At 46.2% G+C, this 16,512-nt stretch overlaps 1 protein-coding gene and 1 non-coding gene across 2 annotated transcripts; both read left to right on the forward strand.

The window, feature by feature from the left end:
* Positions 1-868: 868 nt before the first annotated feature.
* rps20 (ribosomal protein S20) lies at positions 869-12,551 on the forward strand. Its single transcript, XM_048529584.2, has 4 exons — positions 869-1,002; positions 2,631-2,730; positions 3,735-3,808; positions 12,327-12,551. Exons 1-4 carry the CDS (start codon positions 1,000-1,002, stop codon positions 12,507-12,509), a joined length of 360 nt encoding a protein of 119 aa, XP_048385541.1. The 5' UTR covers positions 869-999; the 3' UTR covers positions 12,510-12,551.
* On the forward strand, positions 3,596-3,661 carry LOC125452154 (small nucleolar RNA U54). Its single transcript, XR_007247484.1, has one exon. It is a non-coding gene; the product is annotated as a small nucleolar RNA U54 (small nucleolar RNA).
* Positions 12,552-16,512: the final 3,961 nt, after the last annotated feature.

A 16,512-nucleotide genomic window follows, 5' to 3' on the forward strand; every position in this document is an offset into this window, starting at 1 on the left:
AAGCTGTAGAACTGGATGAACACAGCAGGCCAAGTAGCATCAGGGGAGCAGGAAAGCTGACGTTTCGGGTCTGGACCCTTCAGAAATGGAGATGGAAATCCTCTGATGCTGCTTTAGCCTGCTATGTTCATCCAGCTCTACACCTCGTGATCGCAGATTCTCTAGCATCGGCAGTTCCTACTATCTGAATCATTTTCTCTACGTAATTTTTCTTTTTTTTCATCCTTACCAGGTCTTCGAGTCCGGACCGTACCTGCACTCGTAGCAGTGTGGTGCCCAGAGCCTAGACTCTAGGCGAGGCGTTGGTGGCTTTGCTCTAAACTTTATAGGACTGTAATATCAATTGTCTGGGGTCCAGTGCGTATCCAGCAAAAGCGGAGGGTCTAGGCCCGAAACGACAGCCTTACTCCTATGATGCCGCTTGCCCTGCTGTGTTCATCCAGCTCCACACCTTGTTATGTGTAATTTTAATAACTTATTTTATTACTATTTCATAGTAATGTTTGCAAAAGTACTTTTGTAAAATGTAAAATGTAGTCTCTCAAAAGAAAATTAAGTACTTATTAAAGTGACCTGGAATCAACGACCTCCTCAAATCTCGCATCTTGGCCTCGGGGAAGATAACACTGTGATCATTGGACCTCCGAGTGTTAGAGGGCGCAGCAGGCTAAACCTCAGTATGCGGTCGGGGAACGGGGATATCTCAGCGCCGGACCGCATGCGCTATGCGATCCGCTCCGATTCCGAGGTTTTGCACTCAGTCACCGGCGACTCCGCCTCCCAATCGGAAAACCCTCAGCCCATCATCCGGAAGCCGTCCCACTGGCGCGTTAGGGGCGTGGCGTCAGTATTTAAACGTTGCCGACGTTACGCTGCTTCCTCTTCGGTTGTGAAAGCAGTTAGAGTAGGAAGTAGTATCGGCCCATGTGCTCCTGACTCACCGCTGTTCGTTCACTTCCAAAATCCTAAGTCGACGGATAAGTTGGTCAGGAGTTTACCATGGTGAGAGTAAAGGGTTCTAGAGTGGGCCGCGGCCAAGAGCCGAACTGTGCGCGCGGGCAATAGGCCTGGGGCCTTCCCCGTGGTATTGGCTAGTCCATGTGTTGCGCCTGCGCTCTGTAATTGACTGAGGGATCTCTTGGTATTAATTTCTGATTGGGTACGAGCTAGCGTTTATTTTCAGGAGACGACGAAAGAAGCGTTGATCGAACGAAATGGATCGAAATTAAATAACGGCATTGTGTACTGTAGACAAAGCTATGGGTTAAGTGTTGGGAATGGGATTTAAACAGTGAGCAGCGCGGATACGAAGGGCCTCGACCCGCGTGTTTTAAAACAAAACTGCTCAAATTTTCAGTAGTTCTGTGAGGCACTACGGAGAGGCAGGCTGCTTCTCGAGGCAGTCGCCTTTATCGTACCGAGTTGGGCTCCTGTCTGGGTCCTCAAACTCCTTACAGAACAGAGAGAACAATACCTTGCGACTTGTTTTAGCAATGCGTTTCTGTCATGCTGATTCGGCATTTGCAATTTTTTTTCGATGTTTATAAATTTTTGTTGAAAGTTTCAAATTGGGTCTTGGCTGTTTCGTAAGAGGTACGTTTTAACTGAAGTTACAATTTTAAACAGTTCGAGGCTATTACCTTGGCTTTTAGATAACCGTCTGCTACTGCAAGATGGTGACTTTAAAATTTTTAGATTTAAGTTGTTTGACTAAGTATTATTGTGTGCACTTTTTACCAAAAGGAAGAAGTGTATTTAGGATTTCTCAGTGCATTACTCAAATTTGCAGGTGGCAAAATTACAGGTGAACGGTATGGAGACTTAGTGCAGAAAAGGCCCTTCGACCCATTGCGTCAGTCTGACATTACTGCCACTAAGTTTCCAATTTCCTACACCTGACCCACATTCTTGAATGTTATGATATTTGAAGTGTTCATTCAAACCTTTTTTAAAGGTTGTAGGATTTCTGGTCTCCGCGGCTTTCCCAGACAGTGCATTCCAGACTCCGATCGTCCACAAGTGGTAAAAGTATTCACCCCCCCCAAAAAAAACCCGTCTGAATTTCCTAGCCCTTGCCTTTTTAAAAATGTGCTGTCTTGTGATTGACACCACAAAACCCAGGACATCAGCTGCGTTCTATTCACCCTGTCCCTACCCCTCATGATCTTACATAACTCAATCATGCTCAACCTGCCTACACCGGCCTTCTCTGCTCTAAAGAAAACATTCCAAGCCTATCTAGTCTCCTTTAGCTCAGTTCCTCCATCCCAGGCAACATCCTGTCTATCTCCTAGTACTATCATATCCTTTCTGTGGTGCTCAGAACTGCACACAGTACTCCCAGCTGTGGCCTAATCAATGTTCTATATGATTCTAACATTACCTCCTTGCTCTTGTACTGGATGTCACAACTGATTAAAGCAAGTATCCCATATGCCACCTTTAACTTGGTATTTGTGTGCTCTGCTGACTTCTTTAGTGATCTATGAATAAGTAACCCAAGAGTCTTCTATATGTTTTAATGTTGTCGTAACATAACCAGATACGGTCTAAATTGGCTTTTTCAACTTTGGCAGAAACGTGTAACATTTTGAGAACTCTGCTTAGTTTACGCTTTTTCATTTGGACAGGCATTTAAAGATCCTGGCAAAGCACCTATGGAACAGGAGGTTGCAATTCACCGCATTAGAATTACTTTGACCAGCCGGAATGTGAAATCACTTGAGAAAGGTAGGTAGTTTTACTGCTGGGTTCTTAACTAGCCTCCTATTTGAACTTGGGTTACTATGGAAATGCGTAAGCCAACAGTCATTTGCTAACAAGAATGCTTGTCTGCTTAGGAAATTCCATCTTCTAGTAGATGCCTTTGTGGGACATCTTTAAATGTGGGAATGTTGTTGCATGCCAGACATACAGTTCTTGGGAAAAGGAAGTCTAGTTTCACTGGCAAGGAAACCTTGGTGACTGAGTGTCTTCTTATCTGCTGCAGCCTTCATCCAACTATCAAGGTCGTCGATATCACAGCATTATTGCTGTTGAAGACTTGTTTTGGATTGCACTTTGTGCTACTTGACTGTCATGAGTGACCCTGCCAGGAGTTGGGCATTCCCGACAGCTTTGCTGTCTCCATCATTGGAACATTCAAGTCTATCCTCCGCAGCAAAGTACAATCTCTACAAAGTGTAGATGATGCTTTCTTATGGCAAATTCTTGTTTACAGTGTCAGCGCAACCAATGTTCATTGTCCCACGTTTTGCCATGGAAACTGTAGTTCAACCTGTATTTAAACAGTCTAGAATGTGTATTTGGAGTTTTGAGTATTGAGAAACTTTTTTTTCTTCTCCATTTTTAGTTGAACAAATGGGTAATAACTGGAACCCGTTGGTCTACTGACCCCAGTTTTAAATTTGTATTATACACTGTTCTCCCTTGTGTGACTGGATGAAGTGATAAACTAGCATTGGGGACTATATCATTGGTGTTAAAAGCATGAGCTTTGTTAAGAGAAATGAAACTGCCGAACAACTGACTCTTTCTGTAACATCAGAAGAAAGTTGCCAAGCACTGTAATTGTTCTGACTGAATTGAATTTTGCTGGCAAGGAAGATACTTTTTGTAAATGAATCAATATGATTGCTTTGTACGCTATTCTGAGCCAGTTTTTTTTGCAGATGGCAATTAGTGGTGTATGCTTTCTTGACGACTGAATTTTTGTTTTACTTCTCTCTCTCCAGTTTGTGCTGATCTAATTCGTGGTGCTAAAGAGAAGAACCTGAAAGTCAAGGGACCTGTTCGCATGCCTACGAAGGTAAGGCCCTCTGCAGAGGTGGGGAGAAAACTAAGTCAGAAGTTTTATATAACATTTCTGTGTAGTAACACTGCACTAATACCAAAAGTTATAGGCAAAAATAAGCTGAAGTGTGTTTTTTTTAATATATAGCAGGAGGGGATTCATTCACACTGGAGTTTGTGCTAACTGCTTATCAGTAGATCAGGTTATCTTTTTAATCTTGCATTGGTGATGGAAAAAAATGATTACGCTCAAGTTCCTGGAAAAAGACAATAGCATAAGATGACCCATCAGTGGTGTTCTGCCACCTGTTAGCTGAAACACAGGACTTTTTCTGGTTTTGTATGAATAATATCTTGTGGAATTATTAAAGGCACGAATGTCCGAATGATTTGAAAACACTTACAGCAAGACTGGCATATAAATTATCTAGCCATGTATCTTTTATTGCTGTATGCAGGATTGCACTTGTGCGGGTTTGCATGCATTATAGCAGTGAGTTCAGTTGAAAGACAATATACCAAATTGTTTCACGCTCTCTTAGCGCTGCTGCCTCGCAGCACTCGGGACCCAGGTTCGATTCCACCACAAGCGACTGTTTGTATGGAGTTTGCACATTCTCCCTGTGTCTGTGTGGGTTTCCTCCCAGTGCTCCAGTTTCATCCCACAGTCCAAAGATGTGCAGTTTAGGTGGATTGGCTATGCTAAATTGCCCATAGCGTTCAGGGATGTGGAGCCTAGGTGGATTATAGGGGGATGGGTCATTGTGGACTTGTAGGGCTGAAGGGCCTGTTTCCACACTGCAGCGATTCTGAACAGTTAGCTAGGGGTATTAAATATCCATTCTTTGCATTGGTTGGATTTTGCAATTTAGTCTTTTAGTTTTTAAATGTACTTGATAATTTAAGGGAGAAAACTGAAAGCAAGTATTAACAGTGAAGGACAGTGAGTTTTAATTTGAAGCTAGTATGGCAAGAACGTTAATGGATTGGAGATAGGGCTATTCTGAGGTAGGCTGGTAGCTGAACTTTAGCAAATCTAAGGAATGGAATTCAGATTGACTTTTAAGGGTGTGAAGAGGCTACATTTGAAGAACTGCAATTCACGGGAGATGTCATACCACGACTATGCTGCCAGTAATCCAGGGACCCAGCTCTGGCCAATGGGTTAATGTCCTAGAGAAAGTAGGAACTGCAGATGCTAGAGAATCTGAGATAACAAGGTGTGGAGCTGGTTAAACACAGCAGGCCAACCAGCATCAGGAGCAGGAAGGCTGACCACTTGAGCCTCGGCCCTTCTTCATAAATGGGGGGGTTCTGAAATAAATAGCAGAGGGCTGCACGTTCTGCGGGGGAACCTAACCCTCCCTCTATTAATCCCTTCTCTTGCCTCCTCCTGGACACCACCCCAAAGTCCACAAACCTGCCTGCCATGGTCGACCTATTGCCTCTGCCTGCTCCTGCCCCACCGAACTTATCTCCACCTATCTCGACTCCATTTTCTCCCCCTTTGTCCAGGAACCTATGTCCGTGACACCACGGGGTTGGCCATGTGTACCTGCATGGTCCCATGCTATGCCTGCCTCTCTTTGTAGGTTACATGGAACAATCCCTCTTCCATACCTACACTGGCCCTAGGCCCCACCTCTCCCTTGGTCACATCAGTGACAGTATGGGCGCTGCCTTGTGCCCCCACAAGGAGCTCAAACAGCTCATCCACTTCACCGACACCTTCCACCCCAACCTTATGTTCACCAGGACCATCTCTGATACCTCTCTCTCCTTCCTGGACCCCCCCCGCTCGCCATCTGTGGCAACAGCCTAGAAACCAATATCCATTTCAAGCCCACCAACTCCCACAGCTACCTAGAATACACCTCCTCTCACCCACCTTCCTGCAAAACAGGTATTTGGGCAGCACGGTAGCTCAGTGGTTAGCACTGCAGCCTCACAGCGCCAGGGACCCCGGTTCGATTCCAGCCTCAGGTAACTATCTGTGTGGAGTTTGCACATTCTCTCGTGTCTGTGTGGGTTTCCTCCGGGTGCTCCAGTTTCCACCCACATTCCAAAGATGTGCAGGCTAGGTGGATCGGCCATGCTAAATTGCCCATAGTATTCAGGGGAGTGTGGGTTATAGGGGGATGGGTCTGGGTGCGATGCTCCAAGGGGCGGTGTGGACTTGTTGGGCCAAAGGGCCTGTTTCCACACTGTGGGGAATCTAATCTAATCAAAAATGCCATCCCCCTATTCCCAATTCCTTCGCCTCCGCCGTATCTGCTCCCAGGATGAGGCAATCCACTCCCATACATCTCGGACTTCCTCATTTTTCCAAGAATCACAACTTCACCCCCCACCTCAGTGGTCAGGAACGCTCTCAACCAGTGTCTCCTGCATTTGCTGCGGCTCCTCCCTCGCACTCCCTCCCTGCAGTAACAACCAAAACAGAGTCCCCGTCGTCATCGTGTAGCACCCCACCAACTTCCGATCTAGCGCATCATCCTCCTACACTTCTGCTATTTGCACTCCAACCCTGCCACTAAAGACCTTTTTCCCTCCCCACCCTTATCTGCTTTCTGGAGGGACCACTCTCTCCTTGACTCCCATGTCATGTCCACACTCCCCTGCAGCCCCACTACACCTGGCACTTCTCCTTGCAAGCGCAGGAAGTGCTACACCTGCCTCCACCTCCTCCCTCACCCCCATCCCAGTCCCCAAGAAGACTTCCCACATCAAGCAGATGTTTACCTGCTCATCTGCTAATTTGGCATACTGTATCTGCTGTACCTATTTTGGCCTCCTCTACATCAGGGAAACAAAGCGGAGGCTTGGGGACCACTTTGCGCAACACCTATGCTTGGTTTGCATTAAATAACTGCACCTCCCAGTCGCGAACCATTTCCATTTCCACTCCCCCTCCCATACCACAGACGACATGTCCATCCTGGGCCTCCTGCAGTGTCACAACGATGTTGCCCGAAGGTTGCAGGAACTGCAACTCATATTCTACATGGGAACCCTGCAGCCCAAGGGTATCAACGTGGATTTCACCAGCTTCAAAATCTCCCGTCCCCATACAGCAACCCAAAATCAGCCCAGCTCGTCCCCGCCTCCCTAACCTATCCTTCCTCCCACCTACCCCCTCCTCCCACCTCAAGCCCCACAGCCTTCTCCTACCTACTAACCTCATCCCGCCCCCTTGACCTGTCTGTCCTCCCTGGACTGACCTATCTCCTCCCTCCCTCCCCACCTATACTCACCTTTACTGGCTCCTTCCCTGCCTCCTCGACCGATTTGCCTCCTCTCCGCCTATCTTCTCCTCTATCCATCTTCTATCCACCTCCGCCTCCCCCTCTCTCCCTATTTATTTCAGAGCCCCCTTCTCCTCCCCCATTTGATCCAGCTTGTTATCTCTGATGCATGTCCTGCTTTGGTAGTCAGTGGAAAGCAAGGTTGATTTCAGTTTTTTTTGATCAGCGTTACTGTTATTGATTGTTGTTAAGATCCTCTGGTCTAGATTAATGAAGGAAATCTGCTGTCCTTGGCTGGTTTGGTCTACGTTACTGCAGGTCCGTAGTAATGGGATTGACTACCCTCTGAAGTGGTTCAGCCAAGGATAGTTTGAGATGGACATGAGGTAGCTTTGCAAATGCATATGTCTCATGAAAACAAATTACAATGAAAATGATGTAAGTGTGGAAATCTGTGGCCTCTGGTTGGCAGGTTAAGGGATATTCCACATTTACCAGAATGAGCTTATATAGAAGTATGTAACAAGTCCTTCTCAAGTTTTCACTGTTGATGACATGCCTTTAGTGATGTACCAGTATGAATTCCATTCTTAGGCGAGGAAATGTTTGCCTTGGATTTGCTAATTTGATCCCTGAGTGAGGGATGTCCTATGTATAGACTGAGTAGTAGAATTGCCCTATATATCACTACATAACCTTTGTTTAAATATAATACTTGGGTCTCGCCAGGTCAAAGCTGTTCCCCCACTTAGTCCAGAACTCGAGATATCAAGTGAGGGAAAATTTCTCTTTCTGTTCTAATTTTTCACAAATTTTGTACCATAAGAACATGAGTATATTCTTGGTCATTAGAGATACGATAGGAATGTGAACAAACAAAGAACAAAGAAGATTACAGCACAGGGAAAAGCCCTTTGGCCCTCCAAGCCTGTGCCAATCCAGATCCTCTATCTAAACCTGTCGCCTACTTTCCAAGGATCTGTATGTGCCTGCTCCCTGCCCATTCATGTATATGTCTAGATGTCCCCCCACCACCTCTGCTGGCAACGCGTTCCTGGCACCCACCACCCTCTGCGTAAAGAACTTTTCACCCATATCTCCATTTAAATTTTTCCCCCCCCTCACCTTGAAATCGTGACCCCTAGTAATTGTGTCTGCCACGCTGGTGGTGGGTGGGGGTGCGGGGAAAGCTTCTTTTTATCCACTCTGTCTGTACTTCTCATGATTTTGTCGAACTCAGTCAGGTCCCCCCTCAACCTGTGTCTTTCTAATGTAAATAATCCTAATCTATTCAACCTCACTTCATTGCTAGCGCCCTCCATACCAGGCAACATACTGGTGAACCTCCTCTGCACCCTCTCCAAAGCAGCTACATCCTTTTTGGAAATGTCGTGACCAGAAGTGTAAGCAGCATTCCAAATGTGGTCGAACCAAAGCCTATATAATTGCAGCATGACCTGCCAACTCTTGTACTCAACAGCTTATCTGATGAAAGAAAGCATGCTATATGCCGCCTTGACCACAGTAGCGACCTTTGTTGCCACCTTCAGGGTACAGTGGACCTGAATACCTAGATCTCTCTGTGCATGAATTTTTCCCAGGGCTTTTCCACTTAGGGTATAGTTGGCACTTGAATTAGATCTTCCAAAATTCTCTCTCGCGCTGTCTCTCTCTCTCGCGCTGTCTCTCTCTCTCGCGCTGTCTCTCTCTCTCTCTCGCGCTGTCTCTCTCTCTCTCTCTCGCGCTGTCTCTCTCTCTCTCTCTCTCGCGCTGTCTCTCTCTCTCTCTCTCCTCTCGCGCTGTCTCTCTCTCTCTCTCTCTCTCGCGCTGTCTCTCTCTCTCTCTCTCTCGCGCTGTCTCTCTCTCTCTCTCTCTCGCGCTGTCTCTCTCTCTCATCTCGCGCTGTCTCTCTCTCTCTCTCTCGCGCTGTCTCTCTCTCTCTCTCTCGCGCTGTCTCTCTCTCTCTCTCTCGCGCTGTCTCTCTCTCTCTCTCTCGCGCTGTCTCTCTCTCTCTCTCTCTCTCTCGCGCTGTCTCTCTCTCTCTCGCGCTGTCTCTCGCGCTGTCTCTCTCTCTCTCTCTCTCGCGCTGTCTCTCTCTCTCTCTCTCTCTCGCGCTGTCTCTCTCTCTCTCTCTCTCTCTCTCTCTCGCGCTGTCTCTCTCTCTCTCGCGCTGTCTCTCTCTCTCTCTCGCGCTGTCTCTCTCTCTCTCTCGCGCTGTCTCTCTCTCTCTCTCGCGCTGTCTCTCTCTCTCTCTCGCGCTGTCTCTCTCTCTCTCTCTCGCGCTGTCTCTCTCTCTCTCTCTCGCGCTGTCTCTCTCTCTCTCTCTCGCGCTGTCTCTCTCTCTCTCTCTCGCGCTGTCTCTCTCTCTCTCGCGCTGTCTCTCGCGCTGTCTCTCTCTCTCTCTCTCTCGCGCTGTCTCTCTCTCTCTCTCTCTCTCGCGCTGTCTCTCTCTCTCTCTCTCTCTCTCTCTCTCGCGCTGTCTCTCTCTCTCTCGCGCTGTCTCTCTCTCTCTCTCGCGCTGTCTCTCTCTCTCTCTCGCGCTGTCTCTCTCTCTCTCTCGCGCTGTCTCTCTCTCTCTCTCGCGCTGTCTCTCTCTCTCTCTCGCGCTGTCTCTCTCTCTCTCTCGCGCTGTCTCTCTCTCTCTCTCGCGCTGTCTCTCTCTCTCTCTCGCGCTGTCTCTCTCTCTCTCTCGCGCTGTCTCTCTCTCTCTCTCGCGCTGTCTCTCTCTCTCTCTCGCGCTGTCTCTCTCTCTCTCTCGCGCTGTCTCTCTCTCTCTCTCGCGCTGTCTCTCTCTCTCTCTCGCGCTGTCTCTCTCTCTCTCTCGCGCTGTCTCTCTCTCTCTCTCGCGCTGTCTCTCTCTCTCTCTCGCGCTGTCTCTCTCTCTCTCTCGCGCTGTCTCTCTCTCTCTCTCGCGCTGTCTCTCTCTCTCTCTCGCGCTGTCTCTCTCTCTCTCTCGCGCTGTCTCTCTCTCTCTCTCTCTCTCTCTCGCGCTGTCTCTCTCTCTCTCTCTCTCGCGCTGTCTCTCTCTCTCTCTCCGCGCTGTCTCTCTCTCTCTCTCTCTCTCGCGCTGTCTCTCTCTCTCTCTCTCTCTCGCGCTGTCTCTCGCGCTGTCTCTCTCTCGCGCTGTCTCTCGCGCTGTCTCTCTCTCTCTCTCGCGCTGTCTCTCTCTCTCGCGCTGTCTCTCTCTCTCTCTCGCGCTGTCTCTCTCTCTCTCTCTCTCTCGCGCTGTCTCTCTCTCTCTCTCTCGCGCTGTCTCTCTCTCTCTCTCTCTCTCTCGCGCTGTCTCTCTCTCTCTCTCTCTCTCTCGCGCTGTCTCTCTCTCTCTCTCTCTCGCGCTGTCTCTCTCTCTCTCTCTCTCTCGCGCTGTCTCTCTCTCTCTCTCTCTCTCGCGCTGTCTCTCTCTCTCTCTCTCTCTCGCGCTGTCTCTCTCTCTCTCTCTCTCGCGCTGTCTCTCTCTCTCTCTCTCTCTCGCGCTGTCTCTCTCTCTCTCTCTCTCTCGCTCTCTCTCGCGCTGTCTCTCTCTCGCGCTGTCTCGCTCGCTGTCTCGCTCGCTGTCTGGCGCGCTCTGTCTGGCGCGCTCTGTCTGGCGCGCTCTGTCCCTCGCGCAAAAAGTTGGCTTCCTACTTTTGCCCTCGCACAAGCGTGCGTGTGTCGCCTTCATTTCCATCATTCTCGATCTCCTCAGACCCAACCTAAATAACGCTTTGCTTATGAATTCCACCAATTCTGTACTCTCTCAGGTGAGTGGTCTGGGGTGGAAGTCCTGGCCATACTTAAGTTTGTCATTCCTTTATCTGAGATTAAGGTGGGTTGTCTGAAAGCCATCAGATAGTCTTGAAAAGTGATGGAGAAGTTTAAAGGTGTGTCATCAGATAATAATTGATTTAAAAGCTAGGTAGCCTCAGTGAATGTCTGTCTGATTTATAGAGAATATACTGTGCCAAACTGAAAACCTTAAGACGTTCGCGATATCAGACTATTTTAGTATGTTAAGAATCCTTGCGTAAGGAGCAAGGCCACCTGTGATTTAACCATGCTCGGAGAACTATTTTTGAAAATGCTGTGTTTTTGTTTCAAGTTTAAACTATTTTTTCCACGTAGTCGGATACCCGATTATTAATTGTCAATAACTAAAGCTTTGATATCGCAGAAGCAAAGCATAGATTGATACCTGCACCCATACATTCTCATAGCAGAAACTGGCGAGCATTTCTAAAGCATAAACTAACAGGTACAGATCTATAACAACATTCAGAGAAACAGCAAACTGTACTTATCAGTTTCCAACTACGCTAAACATCTAACCAGGTGAGACAAAGACTGATCACTGTAGATGCTGGGACTGAGCATACTATTTGTCTGGTAATCCATGTTTTATTTTGACATTGTGTCTCTACTTTGCTACTGGACTGAAGTTGATCTTTTTATTTGATAGTTAAATAAATTGAGAAAGGTAGTTGCAACGAAAAGTTGTCTCCAAAGCCTTGTTGGGAGATATTAAACCCTTCTAAAATCATCCTGTTTAGACATTTTGTGAGCTACCTCCTTGGGAAAAGGTGAGGCCTGGACCTAGATCTTTTTGCCCACAGACTGAAATGCTACTACAGTGCCAAGAACACCTGCTATTAGTAGCCGATTGTTAATTATAACACTGTTACCTTTAGTGCAGTAGTCTGTATGAGCAGTTGGTGACAGCTGTTCTTACCAGAATTAAATCCTTTTCATACTAGCCAGAAAAGGTAGACAAGACCTCTAGGACTGACAGACTCCAAATGAATGCTACAGTGTAGCAATAAGTGTGGAGCCAGAGGAACACAACAGGTCAAGCAGCATCAGAGGAGCAAGAAAGTTGACATTTTGGGTCCTTACAATCTCTATAGTGTAGAACCTCCTTTTAGTCCTTGTTGTCTGTCCCTCAGTTAGCTTAGTATCTGTTTAGTTGAGAGTCTGCTGTGATTGACAGTTGATCTCTTTTGACATGCTCAACTTTGAGTGAATTGGTTTAACAGTCTATTGTAAACTATGTACGACTACCAGTAATATTGGTACAATTCTCTGGACAATGGTCAAAAGGTTTTCATTCAGACATTCTTTTAAGTAGAATTTTTCTGTGCGGGTTGAAGTACTTGACTGAGGGAATCTGAATTTCATTATTTGATTGAATTTATTTGCAGCATATTTTCTTCATGCCCCAAGAGTTGTGTTCTTTCATCAGGGGGTGGGGGGAAAAAAATAAACTGCATAAACATGGATAAATCTCTTGCATAATCTGTTCATGCTTTATTTCAGACTCTGCGTATCACAACAAGAAAAACTCCTTGTGGTGAAGGTTCTAAAACCTGGGATCGCTTCCAAATGAGGATCCACAAACGTCTAATTGATCTACACAGTCCATCTGAAATCGTGAAACAGATTACCTCCATCAGTATTGAGCCTGGTGTTGAAGTAGAGGTTACAATTGCTGATGCTTGAATGTCTTTGGAAAATGCAAAATAAAATACATTTTAAATCCTATGGTGCATTTTATAATCTAACATTACAAAAATATTGAAGTTCAAATTAAGGTGGTTACCAAAACACAATTGATCTCAAATTTTATAGAAACCTTTTTTGAAGAATCCAGATGAGTGTGTGGGTATCATTAGGCCAGCATTTCTTGTTTTTTAACCCATCCCTAAATCCCCTTGGGGATCTGCTGTCTTGAACTGTTGGGAGTAACACATCATAGAACCCCTACAGCATGTAAACAGGCCCTTTGGCCCAACAAGTCCACACTGAGCATCCCACCCAGACCTATCCCTCTAATCTACACATCCCTGGACACTATCGGCAATTTAGCATGGTCAATCCACCTAGCCTGCACATCTTTGGATTGTGGGAGGAATTCCACCCAGACACCGGGAGAATGCGTGTGGAATTTGCACAGTTGCCTGAGGGTAGAATCAAACCTTAGGTCCCTGTTGTGAGGCAGCAGTGCAGGCGGCACTGTGGAATGAACTTCCAGAGGAAGTGGTGGATGTGGGTACAGTTATAATGTTTACAAGATGTTTAGATAGTACATGAATGAGATATTTCATGGGATATGGGCCAAGCACGAACAGGTGATACTAGTTTAGGTGGGCGGCACGGTGACTCAATGGTTAGCACTGCAGCCTCACAGTGCCAGGGACCCGGGTTCGATTCCAGCCTCGGGCAACTGTCTGTGCGGCGTTTGCACATTCTCCTGTGTCTGCGTGGGTTTGCTCCGGTTTCCTCCCACAGTCCAAAGATTTGCAGACTAGGTGGATTGGCCATGCTCAATTGCTCAGTGTTCAGGGGTGTGTGGGTCATAGGGGGATGGATGTGGGCAGGATGCTTCAAGGGGTGGTGTGGACTTGTTGGGCCAAAGGGCCTGTTTCCACACTGTAGGGAATCTAATCTAACCACTGTGCCACCTCAGAATTATGTAGGTAGGCTCAATTTAAATAGGAGGGAGTGTCAGGATTCTGACAACGGAAAAATGATGGTTCCAGGTTTTTGTTTGGCTTGGAGCTGGTGGTGTTCCCATGTGTTTGCTCTTTTGAGGTGGTAGGTGGTGGAATGCGAAGTGTTTCATTATGTTTTTGTAGATGTATGGAATGCCACTGAATATCAGTGGGCAATAAATGACTGTCAAATTGAAGGCTAAGGGGAAAAGGGTTATGAATTGAACTAGATGCAGTAGCAGAGCTGACACTGATAGGTGAATGGCTTCCTTAAGTACTGTAACCATTCTGAATGTAATGCTTGATGTAATCAGTGAAGTTTTGTTCGTGACCCTCTCTCCTAGCTTGATAACAATCACAAAAGTTACTGTATTGCAAATTTAAACATGAAATGACACGTCACCCCTCAGCCTCTGATATTATATTCCTTTTTTACAGGTTTATGAAATCATGAGGCATGGAGTCCAAAACTGGAGGGCATAGGTCATAGGTTTAAGGGGAAAGATTTTTAAAAAGGGGTAACTTCTTTTACATGTAGTTGATGGTTTTGTATAGAACGAGCTGCCAGAGTTCATGGTGGGAGTGAGGGCGGTGGTACCATTACAGCATTTAAAAGGTGTCTAGATGGGTAAATGAATAGGAAGGTTCAGAGGAATATGTTGGGAAATGGGACTTTGTCAGATTGGGATGTTTGGTTGAGTTGGACTAAATGGTCTGTTTCTGTATTTATAGAGTCAGTCATACAGCATGCAAACAGACCCTTTGGTCCATCCAGTCCATGTCAACCATAATCTCAATCTAAACTAGTACCACCTGCCTGTGCTTGTCCATATCCCATGAAATATCTCATTCATGTATTATCTAAATGTTGTAACTACCCACATCCACCACTGCCTCTGGAAGCTCATTCCACATATGAACATCTCAAAAAAAAAGCCATGTCTTTTTTAAAATCTTTCACCTCTCACCATAAAAATGTGTCTCCTCATCTTGAAATCACCCACCATAGGGCAAACAGCACCTGCCATTCACTTTATTTCCTCGTTCCATTGGAAAAAAATCCCAGCCTATTCAGTGCCTCTGACTCAAACGTCCATTCCTGCAACAGCATAGTGTCTTGTCTGAACTCTCTTTAGCTTAATAATATTCTTTCTACATAGGGCAACCAGAACTAGATGAAGTACTCCTGAAGAAGCCTCACCAATGTACTGTACGTCCTCAACATAACATCCTAACGCCTATATTCAAAGGTCTGAGCAATGACAGCAAGTATGTTAAATGCTTTTGTAACCACCTTATCTATATGTGGTGCAAATTTCAAAGACTTCCTAACTGGAATAATTTGTTTCATTGTCATTTTGTAATTACTAAAACTTTTGACCTTCCACCACCAACTGTTACCACCTTGTATCATCCTTCTAATCCGTTGAAAACATTCTCATTGCAGACTCCCTTGTCGACGAATTTTCATTGAAATGTGCCATGAATTTACAGATTCTGTAATAAATGCATTGCCAATTTCCATGTTTTGTTATATATTCCTTTCTGGCAGATTCTTGATAACTTGAGTATTTCAGCAATATCTAGGCTATATCTGATGGTTGATACTTTCTAAACAACTTGTTATTATGCACCTTTTGAAGCAGATGGCACTTGTAGCTGAGCCTTAAGGCTCAGAAGTAAGGATGCCACCACTACACAACAGCCCCCATTCTCAGTATTGTATCCGAGACTGACTATTTTGAGCTGTTTCAATGACTCCCTTCAGTGTTAGATAACAATTGGAAGTATTTGCTGTTGATTGCTCAAGAGTAGTGTGGGAGCTGAAATAGGACTAGAACAAGGAATGTTCTGTGAACCCCACAGAGACAGGTGTAACTGGCCCATGGCCATCCCTCTGACCTGAAGAAAATGATGAGTTAAAAGAGAAGTTAAGGGTGAAGACTAGCTCGGCCAAGCAGAGCAGGGTGGTCGTGGTTGGGGCTTTTTCAGGTCTTTGCTCCAGGCAGAAGTAGAAAGCCCTGAGACCATCCAAGTGGAGAATGGATGTGTAAAGAGAGTGCACATCCATGATAAAGAGGAGGTGGCTGGAGTCTGCAAACTGGAAATTTCCAAAACTGGTGTAAAGCATCAGGAATCACACGTATTTGAGCAGGGACTGGACGGGGAGAAAAGGCTGAGTCCAGGTATGAAGAGAGATAAGTTCTGTGGGGCAGGAACAGGTTGAGACAATAGGTCTAGCCGAGCAGTCCTGTTCGTTAATTTTTTCAGAAGGAGGTAGAGGCAAGCAGTGCGTGGCTGGGTGCTATCAGCTTGGAGGCTGTGGTGAGGAGATCACCAGATGAAATGAAGTCAGTGACAGTAGTTGATACAAAGGCGTGATGTGCCATGGTGGGGTGGGGTCATGCTCCAGGCGAGATAGGGGAAAGTAACCGTGAGCTGGTATTAAGCTTCTACAATGTAGAGGTCTCTACGCCAGACTATACCAGCACCACCCTTATCAGCAGGCTTAATAACAAAGTCAAGGCTGGATTTAAGTGCACGAAGTGCAGTCGGTTTGGAGGGAAGATAGGTTAAATTGGGTGAGGGGGGCAGAGAAATTGAGGTGACCAATGCCACACTGACAGTTATCAATGAACAACAGGTAAAAGTCCAGAGGGAGGCCCAGGTGGAAGGAGATGTTGGAGCTGGGGAAGGGGGTCTGTAGGATGGGGAGAGGACTTTTGCCTGAAGAAATGGGCATGGAGGTGAAGACAATAGAAGAAGATATTGATACAATGTCATGGCCAAAATTTGTTAAGGAGGGGATGCAGACGATAAAGCTGAGACCTTGAGTATAGAACGTTCAGCATCAGAGAGCAGAAAGTTAGGAGGTACGGTGAATACACGATATTGGGTGGGGTTGGGGGTGGGGATAGTTTCAGAGGACCATGGCTATCTCTTGTGGCCCTTGATGTCTGAAAAGAAAATAAAATGTTTCTTGTTAGTAATTTTGATAGATGGATAAGCTC

This window comes from Stegostoma tigrinum, chromosome 5 (genome assembly GCF_030684315.1).
Source record: "Stegostoma tigrinum isolate sSteTig4 chromosome 5, sSteTig4.hap1, whole genome shotgun sequence".
In the NCBI taxonomy this organism is placed as follows: Eukaryota; Metazoa; Chordata; class Chondrichthyes; order Orectolobiformes; family Stegostomatidae; genus Stegostoma; species Stegostoma tigrinum.

Excerpts from the sequence above, each read along its gene's own strand:
- rps20 (XM_048529584.2), top strand. Across the intron at positions 2,731-3,734 it reads TGTGAAATCACTTGAGAAAG|TTTGTGCTGATCTAATTCGT; the intron begins GTAGGTAGTTTT and ends CTCTCTCTCCAG. Across the intron at positions 3,809-12,326 it reads CTGTTCGCATGCCTACGAAG|ACTCTGCGTATCACAACAAG; the intron begins GTAAGGCCCTCT and ends GCTTTATTTCAG.